The sequence below is a fragment of the Lolium rigidum genome, chromosome 2, assembly GCF_022539505.1.
Source record: "Lolium rigidum isolate FL_2022 chromosome 2, APGP_CSIRO_Lrig_0.1, whole genome shotgun sequence".
NCBI classification, from domain to species: Eukaryota; Viridiplantae; Streptophyta; class Magnoliopsida; order Poales; family Poaceae; genus Lolium; species Lolium rigidum.
In genome coordinates this window covers 159,723,105-159,749,677 of record NC_061509.1, presented here as the reverse complement: position 1 = coordinate 159,749,677, position 26,573 = coordinate 159,723,105, and the positions used below count along the sequence as shown (strand labels likewise).

Sequence of the window (26,573 nt, the reverse complement as noted above, 5' to 3'; positions counted from 1 at the left end):
CGAGCAGTACGAACTCTTAGTACTTAACTGCTCGAGGGAAATAAATGTATAATCTAGTAAGACTTTTATATTGTAAGTTAAGTTGGGTTCGCCTCGAACCCAGGAGTATCCCTCTTAGGACCCAAGAGGAGCTCCGTGATGATATGTACTTATTGCTTGTAATAATAAATGAATGAGTTATGGACCTGCTATGTTCTGTTGTACTACTCTGAGGGATGTAATATTTGCGGATTGATACTTCGTGAATGTTATATCAACGACTGGCATACTACAACATGCAGTGGTATGCAGGGTCACCACATCTGCACAGAGATATTTCGGCCCCGTGGAGATTTGGGCTCTGGCCGTTGGTAGGTCGGCAGGCCTTGTAGCAGCCTAGAACGACGCATCTGTTGTTTGGTTGTAACCCATAATCCGGTTTTGATAACCTCTTCCCTTAAGTGGTGAGGTTACCAGCGATCAACAACACAAGAACACAATCATAGACGACAAAGAACTTAGCAGTGATCGTAGACAATACAAGTTCACGACACAACATTGACACGATCATAGTTCTGAACACGGCAGACAAGATCATAATTCAACACCTAGACACGACCAACAACTAGACACGACATGGTACCAGGTTAGCTTCAGACATGATGCTCGGAGACGATGCACCTGGTGTTATCGCCATGGTACGGGCACCTGCTCACCACCTCAGTGCAGGTGTGGTCGAAGATGACCATAGTGTACTCCAAGGAGGACACCTTCCTAAAGGTGACGAACTGGTCTACCTTGAGCTGATGGGCGACGGTGAAGGCCGTCCATCCCTAGCCGATGAATGCGTCATTGCCTTCTCTCCTCGTAGTCATCCTCCAGTTGCATCCGTTGTTGGTGCTGACGATGATGTACTGGTCAATGAATGCGCCATTGCCTTCTCTCCTCGTAGTCATCCTCCAGTTGCATCCGGTGTTGGTGCTGACGATGATATTGGAAGGGATTTCTCCGAACCACTTGACGAAAGCTTTAGGGATCATGAGCCGTCCAAAGGTGGGCTTGAAGATGATTTTGAGGAAGTGGTCCGGCCCTGCCTCCTCGTGGAAGTGGCCGACCTTAGCCGGCCTTCAACGACGCTTCTTCGTTGGTCCCTCGCCGGGAACCTCAGCAGGTGACTCAAGGATGATCTTCTTAGTCTGCCAGAAGAACACAAGCAATTACGGTGTGCCTGATCACAAGTAGTTTAGATGAAAGCGGATGTTGATAACATTAGTAAGGCCTCATACATTTGCTCACACGACAGACATAGGGAGTGGCCACAAACTAAGTGTAGTGTGCTACGACAGTGGCACACATGACTAAGTTTGAGGCCACCACCTAGCCTTTCATTGTGCCTTTGTTGAATCATTGGCCAATGCACCAGACATACGAAAACGAGGCCTCATATGTAGGATCACACGACAGGCAAAGGGATTGTCCCCAAACTAAGTCTAGTGGTGTGCCAGTAATATGACACACATGACTAAGTTTAAGGACAGCACCCTGCCTGCCATTGTGCCATAGTTAAATCATTGGCCAATGCAGATCTGAAGAAGCAGAAACATGCAAACCAAGGTATCAGAGGCCTCATACAATAAGGACATATGTAGGAGATGTTTGAAGGGAACCAATGGCATGGTCATGTTAAGTCATTGTTATAGGTTCTGATCAATCATCTCCTCATACTATGATCTTAGGTTATAATCATTGACCTAGTTCAATCAAGAAATAACACAAGTATCACTTCAAATTGAGTATATTACGAGTGGTACTTAGGGTACATTACAAATTGTACTTAGGCCACATTACAAATTCTCGTACAGTACATCTACATCACATTCATCACTCGTCACAAGTAGCCCTGATCCCCTTGAGCTTGTCCTTGATTGCAAAATTCGCTTGAAGAAGATCGTATATGTCATACTATACCTTTCTCTTCTCAGCCTCCAAAGCTTTTTTTCTGCCTCTCATTCCTGTTTATTAGCCCTCATCACTTGTGCTTGTGTTCTCTGCATATTCTTGAGCATAGCAACTTCGTTCTTCAAGTCCTCCCACTCCTCTTGCGTCCGAACAAACTAGCGCGACTCAGCTTAATCTTTCGCACCACAATCACAACATGCTAAAACCGAACAGAAAACACATTCCCCTCTATGCATGCACAGTACAATCTGTTAGTTTCACCAATCCAAAGCCCGGTCTTATCTACCGCAATCCGATACTAGAGTAACAGATCTAAGCAAAATCGAGACCGTGAAAAGCAAGAACCGGATAAGAACAACAAGAAATGGGGACGAACACCTTGCAAACATCAATCCGAACGCTATTCTAACGGAAACCCTAGCAAATCTAATGTGCATGTCGTTGGAAATGCCGAGAATGGCATGTTCTGCCAGAACGAGTACGAAGGTGAGAAGGAGAGGTCGTTACCGCCATTGTTCCGGCCGAGGACGAGCTCGAGGTCACAGGCGAAGTCGAGATGCCAATGAAGACTGCGGAGCAGATTGCGGCCGATGTCACGGTGCTGCTCGCCGAGGTCTCCTCCTTCGGTACCGGTGCTCCTCCGTGCGGCGGTCCGGCGGATTGGTCGGCGGGAGGGGAACCGCCGGGTGATGTGACAGTTTGGGGGAGGTGAAAGTGCGGTCGCGAGTGAGAGGAAGGAGAGAGGAGCGGTGAGACTAATTATGGCGCGTGTTCCCGAAGGGACGCGGCGTTTCCGCCTCTCTTCCCCACGCGTGCAACCTTCTGGCCCAACGGGTCTGGCCCCGGAGAAACTGCCATTTCGGACGTTCCTCCAGAACTGTTCCAGAGATGCTTTGAGAACCGTACGATGCAACAACACTGCTCGGCCCAGACATCTAAACAAACCAAAAATTGCTAATCCCATAGGAGCCAAGAGGGCATGCAGCCTACAAACGCGCCCTTCAGCAATCGCATTCGTTCTTCTTCCTGCGTCAGCTCACGCCACCACACCACAGCATTGCCATTTGCCAGGATGAAAAGAGTCTCTCCATTCCCCGCTTCGTGCACACAGGGTAACCAGAACGAAGGTGGCCTGCCCAGCCCACGTGAATGCGTTGTGGGCTTTCGGCCCAAACGAAAACCCTTTCTTCTCACAGCACTAGACTGATCGCCCCCTTCTCAAGTCTAAACCCTCGCTCCTCTTCACCACTGCTCCGGCAGCCGGCGTCAGGTCTTGCCGCTCCCGCCGAACCTAGGAGCGTCCGGCGGCGGGGGCTACCTCAGCCCGGGCAGCATGGCTTTTCTCTTCAACAAATTCCAGGAGGTACGCTTCTCTTCCCTACGCACCTCGCGACCATTTCCGGATCTCGATCTGCTTGGTTCGCGTTGTGCGGGTGCGGTACAGAACGAGCACGCGAAATGATTCAGTTTGTTGTTGTAACGGTTTGGCTGAAGTCAATTATATGTGGGGATGATGGCGTCTAGTCAAATTTCTGCGCAGTTTTACTACTGTATAAATGTGCTTGCGGCTTGCCTCAAATCTCCAAATCGTGCTCGCTTTTGTATCTAGGGTAGAATTATTTTACAATTTATTATAAAATTCTGTATGATTCCTCTGCGTATTGAGTAATGCCAACTCAAATGGGCACACCATTAGTACTCTGGGCTGCCTTAGAACTCTGCCATTTGCTGTTTTAATCGAGTTGCTGGTTCATTTCCAGGCAATCAGAACACTTGCAAAGAGTCCAAGATTCGCTCGAGACCCACGGCATCTTCAGTTTGATGCTGACGTAAATCGTTTGTTTCTCTATACAAGGTATATGAGTATCTGAAGAAAACTCCCTGTTCCTGTGCACTTGTTTTTTTGTAGATTATTAACATGCTTGCCATATCTAGCATTTTTTTTCTTGTCGTAAGCAAATGAGAATTGAGATCAACATCTGGAACTTAGTTCGCTGTGCAAGACTATTAGGTGGTTACTGGATTCTCATAGTTTAGATGCTACAAGGAATCATTACTATTACTATCATCCTGTGATTAGACATTTTACATCTTCTAAATTTCAACTATTAAATTATGAGTGGTATCTCACTGTTGGCTCGGGCCCCCCGGGAAGGGGGCCTTCTTCGCCTTCCACCTAAGCTGCGCAGGAAAGGCCCAAAGCCAATCCCAGGGAACAGTAAAGCTGACAATAAACTCTGGATTCTTTCTTTCTCTTCCATTCTTATCAAGCCTCTGAACCATGTGTTTGGATGTTTCTACTTTGAAAAATGCATGTTGCCACGTTTTCTTACAACACTCTGTACGCATATGAACAGTTTCCTAAATTCTCAATTCATTTCTATGTGAACTTAGCTATTATCGCCTGGGAAAGAATTCAGAAGAAAAAGATGCTGAGGAGATTATTGACATGGCTAGCAAAGCATCAGTTACTGACCAGCAGAAACAAGTGCAGGAAAATGTTAATTACCAACTTAAGCATATATGCAAAACAATGGATAACATTCTTCGCCCTGAAACAAAAAAGGATCCATCGCAGTCTCCTTCAGATGCTCATAATAATTCTCGGCGAAGTGGCTTGAGTTTGGCCGTTGGCACAGGAGTTGCAAATGCAAACAAGCCAGGTAATATGTTCTTGCTTAGTCCATTGCATTGGCACTTTTGCAGTTCTGGACCTATATCATCCAAATGAAGCATGTGTTGTGTAACTTATCTTGCTGGCTAATGCATACTAACAAATGACATTTAAACCTATACCACCAGAGATACTATTTTGAATTTCCTGCAACAAGTTGTGTCCTCACCCCTTGTTATATGGGACTCCTCGGAGGTTTCAGAGGAAGTGAATAAGTCCATGGATATCTAAACATATGACTATTTGTGGCCTGTGCAAAAAAAGAGAAGCAATAAGTCAATAGTTTCCTGTGTTATTCACATGTAGCTTGTTTGTTTCGTACATGCCAGAAATTGTCGTATTTTCGGATGAAAATTTTGTAGGTGTTCAAGATGTAGCCTACACTATATATCCATTATTTTTTTTCATATTCGTTGAAACCTGAGGATGGCTGCATGGAACATGGACTTCATTTTCCGGTGTCCAGATGGAAATCAAAGTACATTTGCATGTGTTTTCATCTTATATTTCTACCATTATGTTCCGCAGACATGCCCAGGCCCTTAGATATGTGATATGAATAGCATCTCCTTAGTTTTTTTGCAATTCTCGATGGACTTTATTTGTGCTTCAGTTTTGTTTACCATAATTTGGACCTTAAGAAATATAATGCTTTCAGTGTTTCTTTGAAGTTCTTGGTTAAGCACACATAATTATATGCACCTATCTTTGCCGATTCCATCATGACTTATCCTAGATTCCAAGTTAACTCTTTATCCTAAAAATTCTTCTTTTTGTTTTGTTTATCACAACACCTTTCTTGCATTTACACATATAGGAATTATGTTGTCAATGTGTTCAGGGAGATACAGTTATATACATCAAGTTTTTCATAGTTGTATTATCTAATAAAACATAGCAAGCTGTGTTCTGATCCACATACTCTGCAGTGCAGCTGTACCTGCTACTCGACCTTTAACTCGAGCTGAATTGTCAACCAAATTCAGGGATCATTTGGGCTACACCCTTGACATCAGGCCATCATTAATTCCTCACAAAGATGCAGGGCAAGGTCTGTTCTTATCTGGAGAAGCTAATGTTGGTGCTGTCCTAGCCATCTACCCTGGAGTTATATATTCACCTGCTTATTATCGATACATCCCTGGATACCCAAGAATTGACGCGTGCAACAGCTATCTTATTACAAGATATGACGGAACAATAATCAACGCGAAGCCATGGCATTTAGGTGGTGAAACAAGAGAAATATGGGATGGTTCAGATTCTGTAGACTACAATACTATGTCACCAAAAAGCCCAGAGAGCAACTCTGATCGCGCGTGGAGGATGCTTAACAAGCCCCTGGAGAAGAGTCGTAGTGAAAACTTTGGAGAGGTGCTGGAACGACGAAATCCACTAGCTTTTGGTCATTTTGCGAACCATCCACCGGGAGGGTCAACTCCTAATGTCATGATCTGCCCATATGATTTTCCATTGACAGAGAAGGATATGAGAGCATACATCCCAAACATTGCATTTGGTGGTGAAGAGCCAGTCACGATGAAGAGGTTTGGCTCCTTCTGGTTCAAGTCAAGAGGTTCTGGTAAACAAACTGAGGAGTCGCCTGTTCTAAAGACGCTTGTGCTAGTGAGTACAAGGTCCATATGTGATGAGGAGCTCTTCCTGAATTACCGGTATAGCAGCACAAAGACGCGACCGGAGTGGTATACCCCAGTTGATGAAGAAGAGGACAAGCGGAGATGGAGCTAGTTTGGAAACTCTTAGCTGTACCAGCCTGCATGTAATGTTTTTGCCAAACATATGTATGGTTGTTCTTGTGAGGCGGTAAATTGCAACAGAACACTGGTAAACTCCAGAAACTGTTACGGCAATTCTTTTTTATGTCCGCAGGCTGCTCGAGGAAAGTGAAGTGCCTCTGCCATATTTCTTCTCACAGTTATTTTTGTAGCAATAAGAGAAACACCAATGATGTTATGTTGTTTGAACTAGTTTGTTGTCCATCCCAACTTACTAAGGGAATATTAATGTGGGTAATTATGTTGTTTGAACTTTGAACTGTTTTTATTATCCAAATCCAACTTACTAAGGGAATATACCTTTGCTTTGGAGAAACGAACATTTCAATACTGCTATATTTAACTGTTCATCCAGATAAATACAGAGACATGGGAACTCCAACAGGTTGAGTAATCCTCTGGTATCCTGGCATGGAGTACCTCCACTATGTTGAGTGTCTTTGACGTTTTGTCGAATTGGGTTTTTTGGCCATACATGTAAATCATTAAAGATCTACAGACTGTATCGCACTGTATGGCAATTTCTTCCGTGCAGATGGCTTCACTGAAGATCATGCGAGTTGACTGCTGACCAAATGCCGTCTCTTCTTCCTCATCCCTAGAAGAAACTGTTGTGGTGTATGGGTAGCAAGCATGTTTGCTTATCCTTGGAACACGGATACGCGTGCCTGGGTGGTATCTTGCCGATCTAGCTAACTGCACCGAAAGAACACTGGTATGTTGGTAATATCAGAAGAAATCTATCGCAGGTCCCGTCCCTGCTCCGCGAATCCTGAATATTTTTGCCGTGCACATGCTGAATTTGCTTGCAAGTTGCCAACTCAGATATCTAAGCTAATGTATTTTAAGATTCCTCCTGTATTGTTCTTAATCTGAAACCTGCTGCATACTCAAGTGATATTTGGTACCGCGGAGCATCTAATCAGGGCAGCATATCTTACCAAGGAGTAGATATCTTGCAAGTTAAGCTGCCAACTTACTTGGGAATGGAACAAACCGTAGAATTATTGTGGAAACAACAAGCAAGTTGCTGTCAGCTTGTCACTACGTGCATGCTGGTATGAAAAAGAATAGTTAGTGAACGGATAGCGAGACACATCATATATACACTGGTCAGTGGGTGACCGATGTTCGATTGTTTGTTTGGACACTTCATTTTCTTCTGTTCCTTCTTGCGACAATGTTTTTAATACAGTACCAGAATTTTAATAAAAAAAGAGGAATAACAACGACTAGCAGTTCTTTGTGAGAACGTTAGGAGCTTGCACATACATCACTGTACTGACGAGTAGCACATGATTACAACCAACTCGCACGCTAGTCTATGCTTCCAGTTCGGACGAGTAGCACATGGTTAGGGAAGTGAGATGATGATTTGTGTGGGCATCAGACGATTATGATGATGGAGATGTTGTCTCTACTCTCCTGTAGACAAGCTTATCTGTATTCGTTTTATATTTTGCACACGAAACTTAGGGGATGAGCAATGGTGGCATACACATTGCTCCATGTAAAAAAGTTGTCAGAGCCAATATGGTGAATTTTATCTCTCCAATAAAAACTACAAGTTTAGTTAGAAAAAAAAGAGAAGGGACCCCACAAATATGACACTATGTATCTCTTTCTCTCTTCAAAAAGCATGCTTTTAAGACTTAAGATCCCACTTCCTGAAGAGGAGGCTACCTCCTCATCCTAACCTACTTTGGACCACCCGAATCGGTGTGAGGCAGTACCTCTAGGGTAGTGCATTGGGCATGCCCTTATCTGTCTTTCCTTTTTCTTTCATGTTAGCACTAGCACTTTCTAGCAAGTAGGCTCTGTGAAACTATAGAAGAAATTATAATTATATGCCCCTGCTTGCTTTTCTTTCTTCATAGTACATTACAAGTTGAAAAGTGTTTTCTCATCCTCCAGAACTGAAGAATATCTTGAGCCGGATTGACTGATGTCGGTAGCATTTGTTGCAATTCTAAGCGTTCACATCATCGAGATAACATTCAAAAGGATGATCTTATTGGAGAAAAAAAGGAAATCTGCAATCCTGAACCCTACGAATGGAAGAGAAGTTTTCAGTCGCGCAGATTAAACGCGAACCGATGACCAAACCCGAATTTGCTTCGATGCCCGTCCATATCCGGCGATGCTATCGCCCATATTGTTTAGAAGATTCCATGGCCTTTGTTACGACGGCACGTTCTTCAACGGGTCGTATGTATCAATCACCTTTGTGTACTTGTGTCGCATAGAGAAATGATACTACTCCCACGCTGTATTCCACTATGATTTGGCGGTTGTGGTCAAACATGTTTAGGATCATGACTGATGGTGACCGGCCCTGACGAGCTTAGTTATCTGATATCATGCTTTCAGTGCAAACAAAACGATGGGTTACTGTACTGGCTACCCCCATGCGTCAGCCCGGAAACGGGCCAAATGCCGGACAAGTTCTCCGGCCGGCCGGCTGAAACTTCATCTAGATGTGTAAAGGTTCTCGAAATTAACAACACTGGTTTGTACTACTTCCTCCGATCAATAATAAGTATAGTACCACTGCACGCGCTAAATCCATCGGCGAAGCGGCCGCCAGATTGAAAATGTTCTTTGCGCCAGTACAAGACGTTAAAATACATTATGTTTAGTTGTTTGTGAGTCACTTCATAGCTACTTGGCCAGGGAAATGCTCCGGACCGCTACCGCCTCCTGATGTAGTCCAAGAAAAACGCTATGGACCGTGACACCAGGAGATAACATTGACCTTTCTGAACCGTATTCATGAACTGATGCATCCAAAACGTCAGACTCGGTCGATACGATTGCAGTAAGGACGATCGTTGCAGCTTCGTTACTGTCCTTGAACACCCCGCGGTTCCTGGAGTCAGAGGTCTTCCGCGGCCACACAATGCTGCGGAGTTGCCAAGGTCGTCATCTGCCATACGTCGATGTGAAACCAAAACAAACAACCAATGTAGCGGCGGACCGCGGCGCTAACAAGATTGCGCTATTGAAGAACTTAATTACTTCCTCCGTTACATAATTATTATCATGGTTTTAGTTCAAATCATAATTCTAGTCGTGATTTAGTTTGAATTTGAACTTAGGGGTAGTATTTATTTACTGTGTCACGATACTATATACTACTGTTAGTTGAACTTTGAAGAAACAAAAACTCAAGAGGAGCAAACAAAAAAGGCCGCACATGCAAAGTCCTCCAATTTGACTATGAGTTACACGCACGAGCAAATTCAACTTTGTACACTTTTTTTGAAAACTTTTACCATGTGTAATAAAGCTCTCTATGGTACCCTATTTGAGTAACTCGTTCCATATTTTACCCATTCAATACCAAAATCTCTCTTCGACAAAGTCACTCACATGTCATGTTTTTTTGGTGGCTGAGTTGGGAAGCTAGGTGCATAGGTGGTATATATCCATGTCATTATTATAGTGACTGACATAAAATCTTGGATTAAAACATACTCCCTTGGTTCCATAATTCTTGCTGTGGTTTTACTTCAAATTTGCTAAGACCACAACAAGAATTGTTGAACGGCGAGATTATACCATTGATCCTAGTTCTATATTAAGGGATTATACCCCTATAATACGAAATTATAATGCCAAGTTACTTATTTTTTTACTCAGATTCCAATTTTAATATAAAATTGAGCTGTATTAAAAATATTAATTAAATAATATTGGTAGTTATGGGGAGCTCCTAGCATGCCAGCGTGCGATTCAAGCAGCCCGAGACTTGGGAACGAGGAGGAAGGTGCTGGAGACCGACTGTGCTGAAGTGGTTAGCAAGCTGCGGAGGGGGGAGTTGGACCGATCAGTCCAGGCCCTCTGGTTGAAGAGATCAAGACGATGATCGGCGAGTTTGAGGACTCATTGGTCAAGCACGTACGACGTTCGGGCAACGAAGTGGCGCATCGGTTAGCTAAGGAAGGCTGCAGAAATAATATATGTAATACCTGGTTTCGTCTTTCCCAGATTATGTATTGGACGTGTTAGCTCGTGACTTTGGTTAATAAAGTTGCAGCCTTTTGATCTCAAAAAAAAATTAAATAAATTTTTTATGAGTTTGATTCTTTCCCCTTGGTATCTCCATTCTACATCACAATTTGTATTACCATAATTTTAAATCAAATCTAACGTTTTTTTTCAAAAATAAGATTTATCGTCTATTCTTGTCCTTTCTCCTCCATTAAGTTCAAATTCCTCATTTTTATGGTCCAGAGATATTTGATTCTTTATTGGTTTACTATATTAAATATTTTAAGTTAACTTAAATTAAGTTGAAATTTATATTATAAATTCAAAAAAATATTCATGTAAATTAAATTATTTTATAAACTAAGGATTGTGGATAGGAGAAAAGGATATATTTATTCTCCTTATTTGACGGCCATAACTAGCTACAAAGTCATAGGAGTTGCCAACTGAAATACTGAAGAATTCAACAATTAAAAGCCATGATTTTATTGTGAGATAATATCCAAAGAAATATCTGAATTATGGGAGGAATTTTGAGATTCCAAACAGAGAGAATAAGGACCGGTACAACAGCTTTGAAGTTGATGACATGGTATATATAGGAAACTAGATGAGTATTGGCCCTTATTCTGTAATTTGCAAATGAGAGAGTCCATCTATGAAGTGATGGAGATGCCTTAAGCTCTCTCCTCACTCTCATATCAAAGTTCCATCACTCCAGAAGTGAAAAATCTTCTAAAAGTCAGTTCAATTGTCTTCCATCCCATATTTGTGAGATGTTGGTGAGTCTCTCATTACAGATGGGGTAGATGTGCCAATATTGGACCTTGGACGGCTAAAGGGATTGAACCGTGCCCGGCGTCTTCCCACAACCTAACCTTTTTACCATCACCTACTAGCCATATATACCCAGATTTAATGGATTTAATAAACATTCAAAACTCCTTTCCCGAAAATAGAACAATTGTTGGTTCTACTAGTAAACATACTGGGGTTATTAGTTTTATATTTGTGGTCAATAATTTGTTTCCACATTCTACCCTCCCCTGTTTTAATGGAATTAAGTCAATGTGTTCCTACTTTGCTCCTAATCAATGTCAAAAAAGCTAATTAACTAGCACTCTTGTTCCTGCATGTCTTGCTTGGATAGGAAACAAATTAAGGACCTCCAGCACCCTTAATTCGTGTCCTTAATTCTAGAAAGAAATCTAGCTTTAGACGAAGAGAGTTCTTTCATTTAGATGGACGAACGGGGTACTAGTCAACAAGAATAGATATTCCTCGTGAATCAAGATTAACTTCCCTTGAAAACTGCTAGGGCATGTCGCATTCCAGAAACGGACCCATCCGCTCGTGCGACTCAGATTTTTCTGAAACGCATTCTACTCTGACATGCGCCGGCGTCAGATGCCATTCTACCCTTACAAGGAACCAATCATTTGAGTTGAGTATCGATATGTCAAGTTAATTATCAACTCGACGATTCATGAATTTCCTATATAGTGACGCGATGACAGCACGTCCCTCGGCGTTAATCTCAGCCAGCTCTCTCCTCTCACCTCCCTATATATATACCTCGCCGGGGATATGTGGTGATGCGGCAGAGCAGCAACAGCTAGCGCACCACAAACAATGGCCGCTCCTGCCGCCGTCAGCTGCTTCCTCGCTCTCGTCTTCTTGTTCTGCGCCTCCGCCGCACGGGGCAGCAGATACCCGGAGCAGCAGGCGGCGGACCGCGTGGGGCGGCTGCCGGGGCAGCCCGCCGTGCCGTTCCAGCAGTACGCCGGGTACGTGACCGTGAATGAGTCGCATGGCCGCGCGCTCTTCTACTGGTTCTTCGAGGCCGTCGACGACGCCCCCAAGAAGCCCCTCGTGCTCTGGCTCAACGGCGGTACGTAACCACCATATATCCATCGAATTTGCTATAGCTCCTAGAACTTACTTCACACACTCCCTACGCATACATCAATTGATCAATATGCTGTTTCTTGCACGGCACTATGGTTTAAAGTCTTGCATTGCCTCATCGATCGTATGCGGTTAATGCTAAGTAGATAGGGATTGAGAGATGGAGAAAGGAACGGTTGAGCGGCTTGAATTCTATCGCCCTCTGATAATTGATTGAGGCGGACGTGTTTCTTCTTTCTTCCAAGTTTCGTTGATTTACTAAGCTAGGGAAGATTGGAAGAATCTTCCAACGTTTAAGAAGAGAAGTGGTTAGTTAGGCTGCGCGTGTTGTCTCTACAGCAGAGATGATCGTACATGTACTTCAGTACGTGTCGTGTGAATTCTGAATTGTGATGGCTCTTGCGAATGAAAGCGCGCGTGTTTTTCAGCATCAACAGCGCACTCCCCCCCACCCCAACCAATTGAGCGACATTTGAAGTGATCAAGAGCGAGCAGACATCCCATCAAGTGGCTCTGTTAGTACAGTATATAGTCTACAGCAGTCGTTTTCTGGTTAGTCTGGTTATTGGTAGTTGATGTTTGATGATCTACTTAACGTCCATGGAAGGTACAAGTTAACTCCACTCCGATTCCTCCGGTCACATATTTACGATGAGTCGCTTTCAGTGACAAAGGTTTGACCAGTTTTTTTTGCCAAACATAAGATGTCGACAGGCTGTATGAAAATCAGAGAGGAAAACAACAAAACTGTATAAATATGCCTCAATGAAACGATATTATAATAGTCCACGGCCATGCATGATGAAATTCTAGGGAAAATACACCAAAACATTCCACGCCTTGGTTCATATATCATCATGAACAAGACTCATGAAAATAATGTGTAGATTTTCATAAATATATAATCACCTCTTCCCTAATTATAAGACGTTTTGATAGGCTAGGTATTACAAGAGTCAAAGCTGCATCTAGAGTCCTGTCAAGGGTTACAACACAAGTTAGCGTAGCTTCTGATGCATAAATTCATTTGTGATTTTCACAAGGGTTGTAAATTTTCCTGTATTGTTTTTACAAATGTCATAAGGGCAGAATTTCCAAACCATACCTACACGCCTAGGTTTTTAATTTGGAAAAATAAAACGTCTTATATTAGTGAACGGAGAGAGCATATGCATGGGAAGCGCTAATATTTGGGATAGGGGCATGTATATGAAACTGTATTTCAGAAGCTTAGCGAATGTCATATATAACTACGTATTGGAAAGCAAATTTTTCTTTCAAAACGTCTTATATTAGTGAACAGAGGTAGTATATTCCGTTTGAAAAAAAACAGAGGTAGTATATTGCAATAGGTTTCCATGATTATGTACTCTGAATTAGGTGATGGAGACTGGATTTTTGGGCGTACTACTAGCAAGCCAAAAAAAAAACACTCCCTTGTGTCCAAATTAATTGGTGCCGCCATATACTATATCTAGTACAAGTGTACTCCTGAGCTGCATACAACTGATTACTTATCCTAAACTAGTGTGCATACATAAACCAACTGGTTTAGTTAGCTTGCATGAGTAGTTTTTGAACTATACTCTGCCTCAGCTTTTTCCGGCGACCTCAGTTTACATCTAGTGGATGGATTACAGCTCGTATATGCATGGATAGCAAATGGAGCAGCAATTAGCTGAGTACGCCCACCCGGCCGGCATCGTTTTTCTTCCATTTTCCTTTTCTATCCGACCCTAGCCAATTCTAGCTACGGTCAAGCTACGTGCTGTACAGCACGAAACAAGGCGGCCGGCCGGCCGGCGAGGACCACAGACGCTGTACGTAGCGGTCGAAGCTGCTGTACCACAAGATATGTCGCCATGCCATGCTCCTATGCGCCGTATGATTAGACATGCGCGGCATTGTTCATAGCTGCTGGACTGCTGGTCCCGTACGTAGAGAATATGATGGGCGCGCGTGTACGGTGTCTACACATCCTACAGTAAGCGTCACACACAGTCTGTAGTGCTTGTACGCGCTAGCTAGCTTAAACGGATTTGATTACTACCCCTAGCTAGCAGCAGCAGTCCTGGTCAACACACGCTCTAGCTTGGCTCCGGGAGCGAATTAAGGCCGGGGTACGTATACGCATATATATGCGCGCGGCCTGTGGAGATTCACTGTGTTTGTTCCAAAGCGCACTATATCTTCTGGAACACTTGACGTAATCCTCGTGACGATCTGTAAAATACTGCCGGTCGTTGTCCCAAGCAAAGCGCCGAAGCAATCCATTCTCGTCAAATTATAGAAGAGGTGCTTGCATCAGCTCTTCTGCAGGCCCTGGATATACAGTACGGAACCATATCCAACGTACCCTTCCAGCTAGAGGGCATGACCCCGTACACAAGGGCCGGCAGCAAGAAGAATGAAGCAATGGTTGGCGCTGGATCTTCCAGAGGCTATCTCGGGGACGTCAGAGTCGCCACTAGCTCAACCCCACGAACAACGGCGCCAGGCAGCAGCAAGTAGCTAGTGGACCATGCAGTGCAACGCATGCGCGCGAGGTGGGCGCAGCGCAGGCAGCACTGCCCACAAACGTACAGTGCGATGCATGTCTGCATATGCGCCGACGGGATCGAAGCGGTCAAACAAAAGGAGACGAACCGGCAAGAAAGAAGAGACGGCAGCTAGCAGGCGATCGGTAGAGCGATCGGTGATGTCGCGCTGTACGTCGAGTCAGTGGATCTCGATCACATGCACCGAGCTCCAACGGACAAGAATGGCGGGGGAAGGATCTTGCCGGTCCATGCCTAGCGAGCTAGCTATCTGCAGGGCTATGATTAACGGTGACCGGTGTCGCGTCGATGTCTCTCGCCCTCCCTCGCGCGCCATGCGGTGAAGCAGAGATCGACAGCATTTCTTCTTCGTTTTGTCCCTTGTTCCTTCGTCGGCAAATGTAACTTAAACGGGGCAGTATATCACAATGTTTCATTTTGAGTACCAATCGGAATTAGAACTTACGAAACACAACGAAACGGAGGCACTGAGCCATACATTGCAGCGCAAATCGCAAAGCACAATACTGAGTGAAATCGGTTGGATGAAACGTGCACACAGGACGTCCCGTGCACGGTAGAAAGACATTTTCTGAGCTTGCGACGTTCGTGTTGCTCTTGTTGTTTCTGCAGGGCCTGGATGCTCGTCCATCGGGTACGGCGAGGCGGAGGAGCTCGGGCCGTTCCTGGTCCAGAAGGGCAAGCCGGAGCTGAAGTGGAACCCCTACTCCTGGAACAGAGGCACGTACCGTTCGCCTCAGCTGTTAAATTCTTGTTCTTTGAAACGTTGCGGTTGTACCGGTATGCGGATACTTATGCTCCAGCCTGCTCGAAACTGCAGAGGCCAACCTGATGTTCCTGGAGTCGCCGGTGGGCGTCGGCTTCTCCTACACAAACACCAGCTCTGACCTAAAGAAGCTTGGCGACAAGATCACCGGTAAACAATCCTCCAGAGCAAGTACTCCGTAGTATTCATTTCTGAAGTAAAATGACCAACTGACAATTACTGAAACTGGGACTGTCACGTCTGCAGCTGACGACGCCTACATCTTCCTGCTCAACTGGTTCAAGCGCTTCCCCCAATACAAGTCCCACGAGTTCTACATCGCCGGAGAGAGCTATGCTGGTATGTGAGACACACCAAATTTCAACAACTCAGCTTTGCACTTCAGTCAAAGCACGCAACTGATAATTGAGAGGCGTTCGTGTCAGGACATTACGTTCCACAGCTGTCGGAGAAGATCTTTGACGGGAACAAGCAAGGACCCAAGGAGAACCACATCAACTTCAAGGGCTTTATGGTAGCTAACTGGACTAATTCATGACCTTCAGGACCATATCACTCGTAATCTGATGATGATGATGATGATGATGATGATGATGATGATGATGCAGATAGGGAATGCTCTGATGGACGACGAGACCGACCAGACTGGCATGATCGAGTACGCCTGGGACCACGCCGTCATCTCCGACCGCGTCTACGCTGACATCAAGGCCCACTGCGACTTCAGCATCGAGAACGCGACCAACGCCTGCAACAAGGCGCTGGACGAGTACTTCGCCGTCTACCGCCTCATCGACATGTACAGCCTCTACACGCCCGTCTGCACCGACGCCTCCTTGTCGTCCTTCAGCCGTAGCAAGAAGGTCGGCGTCCACGGCGCCGCGCCCAAGATCTTCTCCAAACATGTACACACCAACAGTCCCATGTCCGTCTCGACTTCTTCAGATGCATCGCTCTGGTTCAACAGCTTCATTGTTTCTCTTGCGCGTTGCAGCATGGGTGGTTCATGAGGCCGGCAGGTTACGACCCCTGCAGCAGCGACTACTCCGAGGTCTACTTCAACCGGCCAGATGTCCAGGCAGCGCTGCACGCAAACGTGACCAAGATGGGCTATAACTGGACACACTGCAGGTAAACTTGCTGCATATACTACCGACCGGCAATGCTACTGGAGTGATCTCACAGGCTGACATGTGATGTGTTATTCCCCCTGGTGCAGCGACGCGATCGGCACATGGAACGATGCTCCCGCCTCGACTCTCCCCATCATCCGCAAGCTCATCGCTGGCGGCATCAGGGTCTGGGTTTTCAGGTAAGTCGATACTTCAGCATGTCTGAACAATGCAAACCCGGAGCTGCTTTCAAATGACAATGTTGCTTGCTGCAGCGGTGACACTGACGGGAGGATCCCCGTGACGGCAACGAGGCTGACCCTGAACAAGCTTGGGCTGAAGAGCGTCCAGGAGTGGACACCGTGGTACGACCATCTGCAGGTAATTAACCTGACTAACTGTCCCAGCCGGTACGTGCAGAAACTCTTCACTAGCTCTTGAGCATCCAATTCACATTTCTTCTTAAAATAGGTGGGTGGGTGGACGATCAACTACGAAGGCCTGACGTTCGTGACGATCCGCGGAGCCGGCCACGAGGTCCCTATGCACACGCCGAGGCAGGCGCTGAGCCTCTTCAGGAGCTTCTTGGGTGACAAGAAGATGCCTCCCACGGCCTTCTCCTAGAGAGGAAACAGGTGTCAAGTCGTTTGTTTCTGATACCGTATATTAGAAAAAAGAACAACTTGTTTCTTGGGTTTCCTTTTCTTTGTTCTCGACCAGTGTTACAGATGTAATTCGATTGGAACAATCGTTTAATTAATAAAAGAAGTCAACGGTGTTGATTGGTTTACACAACAAAGTGGCCTGCCTCTTGGATAGCCATGTTTGTGCAATCTGTTGTGTTCTGGTACTCAACTGTACACGTATATCCTGAACAAAAATGCAAAGTGTATCGGCTAATTAACTGTGAAGCTTTGTGCATGTGTAGGGGAACAACTAGAAGTGTATAATACAAGCAATTCAACTGTACATACTGCATTGGATTCATAGTACCAAATCCCACTTTCAAATATAATTATTAAATCATAAATCAAGCATTTGAATTCATGTTTTTCGCTGATTTTTAGCATCAGAATGTAGATACACAAAGACAAATCAGGTAAGCAAACAAACATTCATTAGTCACACCTGACAGCTTGCGAGTGATACATGAACCACACACCACCATGGCTCTGGTTTACTTCTGCAACCCTGGAACTAATCTTTCTTTGGCATGGCAGCTAGCCTAGTATACATCCGTGCCATAGATTGATAGCCTCTAATATCGCCTGAGCGCAGGAGATTACCTATGTTACAAAAAAAAGGATAGTCAGGGACTAGCAGAAAATTTAAAACATACAAAGTATTAAAGCTGGCCATATTTCGAAACCAAATTTCTACCACCTCAGTCTAGAGGTAATTCAAAGAACACATCATGAACTACTGAATCCTTCAAAATTTTCATGCATCATAGATTTGTGTACAATGAGAACATAAATACTAATCAGTTCACCAGTAGAAATAATGAGTAATGCAGTTAGAAAAACTTAAAGAGTACAATATGAAGCTACCTGAGTCACAGTTAAGTGGGCTATCTGCTTCTGGATGGGCCATCAAAGCAATTATGGCTCTGCAAACAGATTGTAAGGTCCATGCAGGGCTCCAAGCATTCTTCAATATATCCAAGCATATTTCACCTGTCTAGAAAAACAAACAAGAGAAGAAATTGAGGAATTCCCCTTATTTTTGTATTTAACAATCATAAAGACACCTCAAACTGTGTTTGCACGATGTATTCAGGTGTTGCAGGAAATTTCAACAATGAAACCAAGAAAATCCTAACAGCACATGGCTTTATATTTGCAGAACAAGGATTCAGGTCGTAGCAGAAAAATCCTAATAAGAACTAGGAACCACAACCTTAGAATTCTACATACCTTTAGCAAAGTAATAAAAAAAAAAGTCAAAGAGAATGCCCTAAATAAACATATATTTACAACAACAAAAAAAGCTTTTGAGAAGTAACCTTGAAGTGAACATTTGGGTGGAAAATTTTGGTCATGAAGCGGACTTGTGGAGGCAGCAGAGGGTACTGCTCAGGAATTGAGAATGCGAGTTGAAATACACCGCCTTCAAAAGGTGTCTCTGATGGGCCCTAATGACACATACAGTAAGAAAACGAATCAGTACACAGCTGGTATTGATCATTCTGGCATCACCTTGCAATAGAAACAAACACCTTGATTAGAGCAGTCCACTTGAATATATTTGAATCATCGCAGATTAATTGGATATCTGGGTCCGCTGACTTTTCTCGCTGCACCTCCTTGTACTCCTTGAAGAGCCTAGCTCTAGATGCCTATTGACAGAAGACATTCTGATTTTTCAAAACTTTCGAATTGCATCTTTAAGAACCCGTAAGGTCATTAATCGAGAACATTAGGAAATAAAATAGCATCATTTAAACGGAGACAAGATAGTTCTAATTATGCCTGTTAAAATCGATACAACTGTTTTCTAAAAAGCAGCTGACTAGCCTGTATGGGCTGCGCTGGACACTAGGAAATATCCTCCACCTAGCCAATTTATCCCGTCCCACTTTAGCTAGCATGACTGGCCAAACAAGCAGCAGAATATCTTGCTGTCCGATATGAATCAGTAGCTACTAAGCCTTAGAATGGATATATTAGAGATACACTAACGAAAGAAGTACCTAAATTAGGGGTGTACTGGCTTTTGCATCATATACAAACTTTGTTTTGCAGTGAATCATCATATACTAACTTGAACTAACAAGGTTAGCAGCCGGGTTGTACTGGTTGAGGCCAAGACACCACTAACCAAAATCATTCAATGTGTATGAGATTACTGACATACTTCATCATATCTAATTTACTATGCAAGAGATGAAAAAATAACTGTGGGGGCTGACCTGCATCTCTCTTCCTTACTGATGATCACGAACCTGATTTGCGAATGTATCTGTCAAATGCAGCCAAGAAAATAAAGCAGATGTTACGTTCTCTAATGCGTAATGACAATGGTGCTTATAAAAGGAAAATATTTGGTAACATGAACAAAAAATCGCAGGAATATAAAATCTAAGGGCTAGATTTAGAAATAAACATATATCCACGAGGATTAATGACCATAATCCATATTTCGTAGGAATATTCTTGTCAATGCAGAGATCACCTAGCAAACGGATCTCCCAAATCCATCTATTAGACTACATAACTGAGACATTAAAACTATTGTCGACATGTAGAGCATGATAATCATCTAGGGCTTCCTTACCAACAAAGAAATCCCGCCCAGATGGATCTTTAATCCACGCCAATCCAATTGAGCGCAGGAGGAACTGGCGCTGAGTCCCTTCGATTCAAGCGGTGGGAGTGCGGCGTGCCTCGGATCGGAGGACGCTCTTTTTTTCCTTTTGATGGATCAAAGCAAAGGGAATTCTCAGGACGGGTGGACAGAGAAGGGAACAGGGGAACGAGAGTATACTCTAGGGGCGCGCGTTTGGTAGCGTGGAGGCCTTTTTTTCTGCATGTGAAGAGACGAAATCAAGCCGTTTGGTAGCAGTGTGTTCCCGAAAAATCCGCTCTCTAGCACAACCCGTAAACACGCGAACTGAAAAAGGCGAGTTCAGTTCAACCGAACTCGCGTATTCAAGTCGTAAAATGGTTGGCGCAGAACAGAACCCGTAAAGCAAAACTGTAAAACAGTAGTTTACGGGCTCTGTTTTGCACCAGCGGCATCCGAACCCGTAAAACAAGGTTTATAAAATTTATTTGCATATGATCGATCAAACGTGACCTCCACCATAAGGTGGCGTCTTCAATCTCTGTGTAGTTGTGGCCCGCCTCTTCTTCCGATTTCCATCAGCCGTGACCTCCACCACACCCTCGTCCCCTTCTTCCCCTTCTTCCGCCTCGCCCCCGCAGTCGTTCTCATTGCTGAACGGAGGGAGTGTGTTAATGTTCACCTCCTCCAACATCTCCATGTACGTGGTGGAATCGTTCCTAATTTGACGAGGCCTCCGTACCTACTCGCAATCAAAAAAAAAGGAGGAAGAGTTCATGTGTACCTTGCTGACCCGTCGTCGAGCACGTCCTGGGCGGCGTTTGCGGTGGCTTCCGGAGGCGGCGGTGGCGTTGGCGGGGATGGGCACGGAGGCGGGACGCCACGGGTAGTCAACGCCTTCACCTTGGTCCTTTTCGGACCCGAATTCTTCGGTCTCGCACGGGCTGCCTTCGGCTTTGATGACGCGTAAAGCACACGCCCGTTGGGAACCCCAAGTGGAAGGTGTGATGCGTACAGCAGCAAGTTTCCCCCAGTAAGAAACCAATGTTTATCGAACCAGTAGGAGTCAAGAAGCACGTTGAAGGTTGATGGCGGAGGAGTGTAGTGCGGCGCAACACCAGGGATTCCGGCGCCAACGTGGAACCTGCACAACACAATCACAGAACTTTGCCCCAACGTAACAGCGAGGTTGTCAATCTCACCGGCTTGCTGTGAACAAAGGATTAAACGTATAGTGTGGATGATGATGGTTGTTTGCGAAGAACAGTAAAGAATAATTGCAGTAGATTGTATTTCAGATGTAAAGAATAGGACCGGGGTCCACAGTTCACTAGCGGTGTCTCTCCCATAAGATAGCAGATGTTGGGTGATGCGTGTAGTTGACACGTCCGTTGGGAACCCCAAGAGGAAGGTGTGATGCGCACAGTAGCAAGTTTTCCCTCAGAAAGAAACCAAGGTTTATCGAACCAGGAGGAGCCAAGAAGCACGTTGAAGGTTGATGGCGGAGGAGTGTAGTGCGGCGCAACACCAGGGATTCCGGCGCCAACGTGGAACCTGCACAACACAATCACAGAACTTTGCCCCAACGTAACAGCGAGGTTGTCAATCTCACCGGCTTGCTGTAAACGAAGGATTAGATGTATAGTGTGGATGATGATGGTTGTTTGCGAAGAACAGTAAAGAACAATTGCAGCAGTTTGTATTTCAGATGTAAAGAATAGGACCGGGGTCCACAGTTCACTAGCGGTGTCTCTCCCATAAGATAGCAGTATGTTGGGTGAACAAATTACTGTTGGGAAATTGACAAATAAAGAAGGCATAACAATGCACATACAAATATCATGATGAGTACTATGAGATTTAATCAGGGCATTACGACAAAGTACATAGACCGCTATCTAGCATGCATCTATGCCTAAAAAGTCCACCTTCGAGGTTATCATCCGAACCCCTCCGGTATTAAGTTGTAAACAACAGACAATTGCATTAAGTATGGTGCGTAATGTAATCAACACAAATATCATTAGACAAAGCATCGATGTTTTATCCCTAGTGGCAACGAGCACATCCACAACCTTAGAACTTTCTCATCATCGTCCCGGATTTAATGGAGGCATGAACCCACTATCGAGCATAAATACTCCCTCTTGGAGTCACAAGTATCAACTTGGCCGAGCCTCTACTAGCAACGGAGAGCATGCAAGAACATAAATAACATATATGATAGATTGATAATCAACTTGACATAGTATTCAATATTCATCGGATCCCAACAAACACAACATGAAGGATTACAAATAGATGATCTTGATCATGATAGGCAGCTCACAAGATCTAACATGATAGCACAATGGGGAGAAGACGACCATCTAGCTACTGCTATGGACCCATAGTCCAGGGGTGAACTACTCACACATCGATCCGGAGGCGAACATGGCGATGAAGAGACCTCCGGGAGATGATTCCCCTCTCCGGCAGGGTGCCGGAGGCGATCTCCTGAATCCCCGAGATGGGATTGGCGGCGGCGGCGTCTCTGGAAGGTTTTCCGTATCGTGGCTCTCGGTACTGGGGGTTTCGCGACGGAGGCTTTAAGTAGGCGGAAGGGCAGGTCAGGGGGCCACACGAGAGCCCCACACGCCTGGGCCGCGCCGCCCTGTTGTGGCGGCGCCTCGTGGCCCCACTTCGTCTATCCCTCGGTCTTCTAGAAGCTTTGTGCAAAAATAGGACCCTGGGCGTTGATTTCGTCCAATTCCGAGAATATTTCCTTACTAGGATTTCTGAAACCAAAAACAGGAGAAAACATCAACTGGCTCTTCGGCATCTCGTTAATAGGTTAGCGCCGGAAAATGCATAAATATGACATATAATGTGTATAAAACATGTGAGTATCATCATAAAAGTAGCATGGAACATAAGAAATTATAGATACGTTTGGGACGTATCAAGCATCCCCAAGCTTAGTTCCTACTCGCCCTCGAGTAGGTAAACGATAACAAAGACAATTTCTGAAGTGACATGCTATCATAATCTTGATCATACTATTGTAAAGCATATGAGATGAATGCAGCGATTCGAAGCAATGATGAAGATAATGAGTAAACTAATGAGTCATATAACAAAGACTTTTCATGAATAATACTTTCAAGACAAGCATCAATAAGACTTGCATAAGAGTTACTCATAAAGCAATAAATTCAAAGTAAAGGCATTGAAGCAACACAAAGGAAGATAAAGTTTCAACGGTTGCTTTCAACTTCAACATGTATATCTCATGGATAATTGTCAACACAAAGTAATATAACAAGTGCAATAAGTAAACATGTAAGAATCAATGCACACAGTTGATACAAGTGTTTGTTTCTAAGATAGAAATAATAGGCAAACTGACTCAACAATAAAGTAGAAGATTGGCCCTTCGCAGAGGGAAGCATTGATTACTATATTTGTGCTAGAGCTTTTCATTTTGAAAACAAGAAACAATTTCGTCAACGGTAGTAATAAAGCATATGAGTTATTGATACGTCCCAAACGTATCTATAATTTCTTATGTTCCATGCTACTTTTATGATGATACTCACATGTTTTATACACATTATATGTCATATTTATGCATTTTCGGCACTAACCTATTGACGAGATGCCGAAGAGCCAGTTGCTGTTTTCTGCTGTTTTTGGTTTCGGAAATCCTAGTAAGGAAATATTCTCGGAATTGGACGAAATCAACGCCCAGGGTCTTATTTTTGCACGAAGCTTCCAGAAGTCCGAGGGAGAGACGAAGTGGGGCCACGAGGTGGCGACACACCAGGGCGGCGTGGCCCAAGCCCTGGCCGCGCCGGCTTGGTGTGTGGGCCCCTCGTGACGCCCCTTGACCTGCCCTTCCGCCTACTTAAAGCCTCCGTGGCGAAACCCCCAGTACCGAGAGCCACGATACGGAAAACCTTACAGAGACGCCGAGGCCGCCAATCCCATCTCGGGGGATTCAGGAGATCGCCTCCGGCACCCTGCCGGAGAGGGGAATCATCTCCCGGAGGTCTCTTCATCGCCATGATTGCCTCCGGATCGATGTGTGAGTAGTTCACCCCTGGACTATGGGTCCATAGGAGTAGCTAGATGGTCGTCTTCTCCCCATTGTGCTATCATGTTAGATCTTGTGAGCTGCCTATCATGATCAAGATCATCTATTTGTAATCATTCATGTTGTGTTTGTTGGGATCCGATGGATATTGAATACTATGTCAAGTTGATTATCAATCTATCATATATGTTATTTATGTTCTTGCATGCTCTCCATTGCTAGTAGAGGCTCTGGCCAAGTTAATACTTGTGACTCCAAGAGGGAGTATTTATGCTCGATAGTGGGTTCATGCCTCCATTCAATGCGGGACGATGACGAGAAAGTTCTAAGGTTGTGGATGTGTTGTTGCCACTAGGGATAAAACATCGATGCTTTGTCTAAGGATATTTGTGTTGATTACATTACGCACCATACTTAATGCAATTGTCCGTTGTTTACAACTTAATACTGGAGGGGGGTTCGGATGATAACCTGAAGGTGGACTTTTTAGGCATAGATGCATGCTGGATAGTGGTCTATGTACTTTGTCGCAATGCCCTGATTAAATCTCATAGTACTCATCATGATATATGTATGTGCATTGTTATGCCTTCTTTATTTGTCAATTGCCCAACTGTAATTTGTTCACCCAACATCTGCTATCTTATGGGAGAGACACCGCTAGTGATTGTGGACCCCGGTCCTATTCTTTACATCTAAAATACAAACTGCTGCAATTGTTCTTTACTGTTCTTCGCAAACAACCATCATCATCCACACTATACATCTAATCCTTTGTTTACAGCAAGCCGGTGAGATTGACAACCTCGTCTGTTACGTTGGGGCAAAGTTGTGTGATTGTGTTGTGCAGGGTTCCACGTTGGCGCGGAATCCCTGGTGTTGCGCCGCACTACACTCCTCCGCCATCAACCTTCAACGTGCTTCTTGGCTCCTCCTGGTTCGATAAACCTTGGTTTCTTTCTGAGGGAAAACTTGCTACTGTGCGCATCACACCTTCCTCTTGGGGTTCCCAACGGACGTGTCAACTACACGCATCAAGCATTTTTTTCTGGCGCCGTTGCCGGGGAGATCAAGACACGCTGCAAGGGGAGTCTCCACTTCCAATCTCTTTACTTTGTTTTTGTCTTGCTTTATTTTATTTACTATTTTGTTTGCTGCACTTATATCAAAAACACAAAAAAATTAGTTGCTAGCTTTACTTTATTTACTGTCTTGTTCTCTATATCAAAAACACAAAAAAATTAGTTACTTGCATTTACTTTATTTACCTTTAGTTTGTTTCATCATGTTTCCTCCTAAGTTCACTCTGAAAGACATACCGGTAGGACGTGGGTCTATAATTGGGAGAGATAATATAGAAGATTTTTCACTCATGTTTGTACCGTTGAAGATTTTGAAGATAGACACTTAGTAGAACTTGCTCCTAATTATGAAATTGCTGCTGCTTCTTTAGTTCACATGTTGGAAACTAAATTTGTTAATCTTAATCCTATAATCCAACACATGTTTCTCACACTCGGTGATATGGAAGAAGGGGAAAAGAAAGATTTTGTTTTAGAAACCCTTCTTAAAGAATTTGGTGGTGTAGCAAGAGAGGCTAGAAAGGTCTTTACTAAATATAATATGCTTGGCTCTTATACCAATTTTGTTAGTATCCTTGAAAAGATGGACATGGAGAGAGTAAGGTACATTAATAATATTAATGATGGTGGGGAGATTAAGACAACAATACCTTGTAAGCTCCTGGGAATGAATGACGCTCTAGAAAATAACTATGGTTGGCTTGTCCCTGAAAATTTGTTTGACGAGGATAGCAAACTTAAGAATAATGAAAAGGGAGCCTCTGAAACTCACATAGATAAGATAAAATGCATACGTGTTTGTTTTTATTTTTGTTTTGTTTGAATAAATCGGATCCTAGCATTCTTTGTTTGGGAGAGAGAGACACGCTCCGCTGTTTCGTATGAACACATATGTTCTTAGCTTATCTTTAATGTTCATTGCGAAAGTTGAACTACTTCATTCATTGTTATATGGTTGGAAACGGAAAATGCCGCATGTGGTAAATGGTTTAATGTCTTGAATAATGTGATACTTGGCAATTATTTGTGCTCATATAGATCTTGTTTAAGCTCTTGCATCATGTACCTTGTACTCATTAATGAATAACTACATAGAGCTTGTAAATTGGTTTGCATGATTGATCTCTAGAGTCTAGATATTTTACGGTTGAGGTGTTTGAACAACAAGGAGACAATGTAAGAATACTTATATGCTTCTAATATGTTCATATGTGAGCTTCTTTTGCACCTTTGCTCTTGAGTTTGCTTCAAACAACCTTGCTAGCCTAGCCTTGTATTGAAGGAACTCTTCTCATGCATCCAAATCCTTGAGCCAATAAACATGCCATTTTGTGTCCACCATACCTACCTACCACATGGTATTTCTCGGAGCATTCCAAAGTAAAT

General features: G+C 44.1%; 3 protein-coding genes across 3 annotated transcripts; 2 read left to right on the top strand and 1 right to left on the bottom strand.

Moving 5' to 3' along the window:
- Window positions 1-3,203: 3,203 nt before the first annotated feature.
- Window positions 3,204-6,560, top strand: LOC124687565. Its single transcript, XM_047221340.1, has 4 exons — window positions 3,204-3,301; window positions 3,699-3,793; window positions 4,333-4,601; window positions 5,547-6,560. Exons 1-4 carry the CDS (start codon window positions 3,272-3,274, stop codon window positions 6,359-6,361), a joined length of 1,209 nt encoding a protein of 402 aa, XP_047077296.1. The 5' UTR covers window positions 3,204-3,271; the 3' UTR covers window positions 6,362-6,560.
- A 5,345-nt stretch (window positions 6,561-11,905) lies between these two features.
- On the top strand, window positions 11,906-17,645 carry LOC124692505 (serine carboxypeptidase-like 34). The gene is made up of 10 exons (XM_047225895.1): window positions 11,906-12,292; window positions 15,480-15,587; window positions 15,688-15,783; window positions 15,880-15,972; window positions 16,059-16,147; window positions 16,242-16,538; window positions 16,628-16,764; window positions 16,853-16,945; window positions 17,021-17,126; window positions 17,217-17,645. Exons 1-10 carry the CDS (start codon window positions 12,034-12,036, stop codon window positions 17,367-17,369), a joined length of 1,431 nt encoding a protein of 476 aa, XP_047081851.1. The 5' UTR covers window positions 11,906-12,033; the 3' UTR covers window positions 17,370-17,645.
- Window positions 17,646-17,692: 47 nt separating this feature from the next.
- LOC124687564 (protein PEROXIN-4-like) lies at window positions 17,693-20,138 on the bottom strand. The gene is made up of 6 exons (XM_047221339.1): window positions 20,022-20,138; window positions 19,657-19,706; window positions 18,964-19,083; window positions 18,751-18,879; window positions 18,296-18,425; window positions 17,693-18,031 (listed from the first exon to the last, which is right to left on the bottom strand). Exons 2-6 carry the CDS (start codon window positions 19,660-19,662, stop codon window positions 17,943-17,945), a joined length of 474 nt encoding a protein of 157 aa, XP_047077295.1. The 5' UTR covers window positions 19,663-19,706; window positions 20,022-20,138; the 3' UTR covers window positions 17,693-17,942.
- Window positions 20,139-26,573: the final 6,435 nt, after the last annotated feature.

Excerpts from the sequence above, each read along its gene's own strand:
- LOC124687565 (XM_047221340.1), top strand. The coding sequence starts at position 3,272 with ATGGCTTTTCTCTTCAACAAATTCCAGGAG. Across the intron at positions 3,302-3,698 it reads TCTTCAACAAATTCCAGGAG|GCAATCAGAACACTTGCAAA; the intron begins GTACGCTTCTCT and ends GTTCATTTCCAG. Across the intron at positions 4,602-5,546 it reads TGCAAATGCAAACAAGCCAG|CTGTACCTGCTACTCGACCT; the intron begins GTAATATGTTCT and ends TCTGCAGTGCAG.
- LOC124692505 (XM_047225895.1), top strand. The coding sequence starts at position 12,034 with ATGGCCGCTCCTGCCGCCGTCAGCTGCTTCCTCGCTCTCGTCTTCTTG. Across the intron at positions 12,293-15,479 it reads CGTGCTCTGGCTCAACGGCG|GGCCTGGATGCTCGTCCATC; the intron begins GTACGTAACCAC and ends TTGTTTCTGCAG. Across the intron at positions 15,784-15,879 it reads GCTTGGCGACAAGATCACCG|CTGACGACGCCTACATCTTC; the intron begins GTAAACAATCCT and ends TCACGTCTGCAG.
- LOC124687564 (XM_047221339.1), bottom strand. Across the intron at positions 18,880-18,963 it reads AGTGGACTGCTCTAATCAAG|GGCCCATCAGAGACACCTTT; the intron begins GTGTTTGTTTCT and ends ATGTGTCATTAG. Across the intron at positions 18,426-18,750 it reads ACCCAAATGTTCACTTCAAG|ACAGGTGAAATATGCTTGGA; the intron begins GTTACTTCTCAA and ends TTGTTTTTCTAG.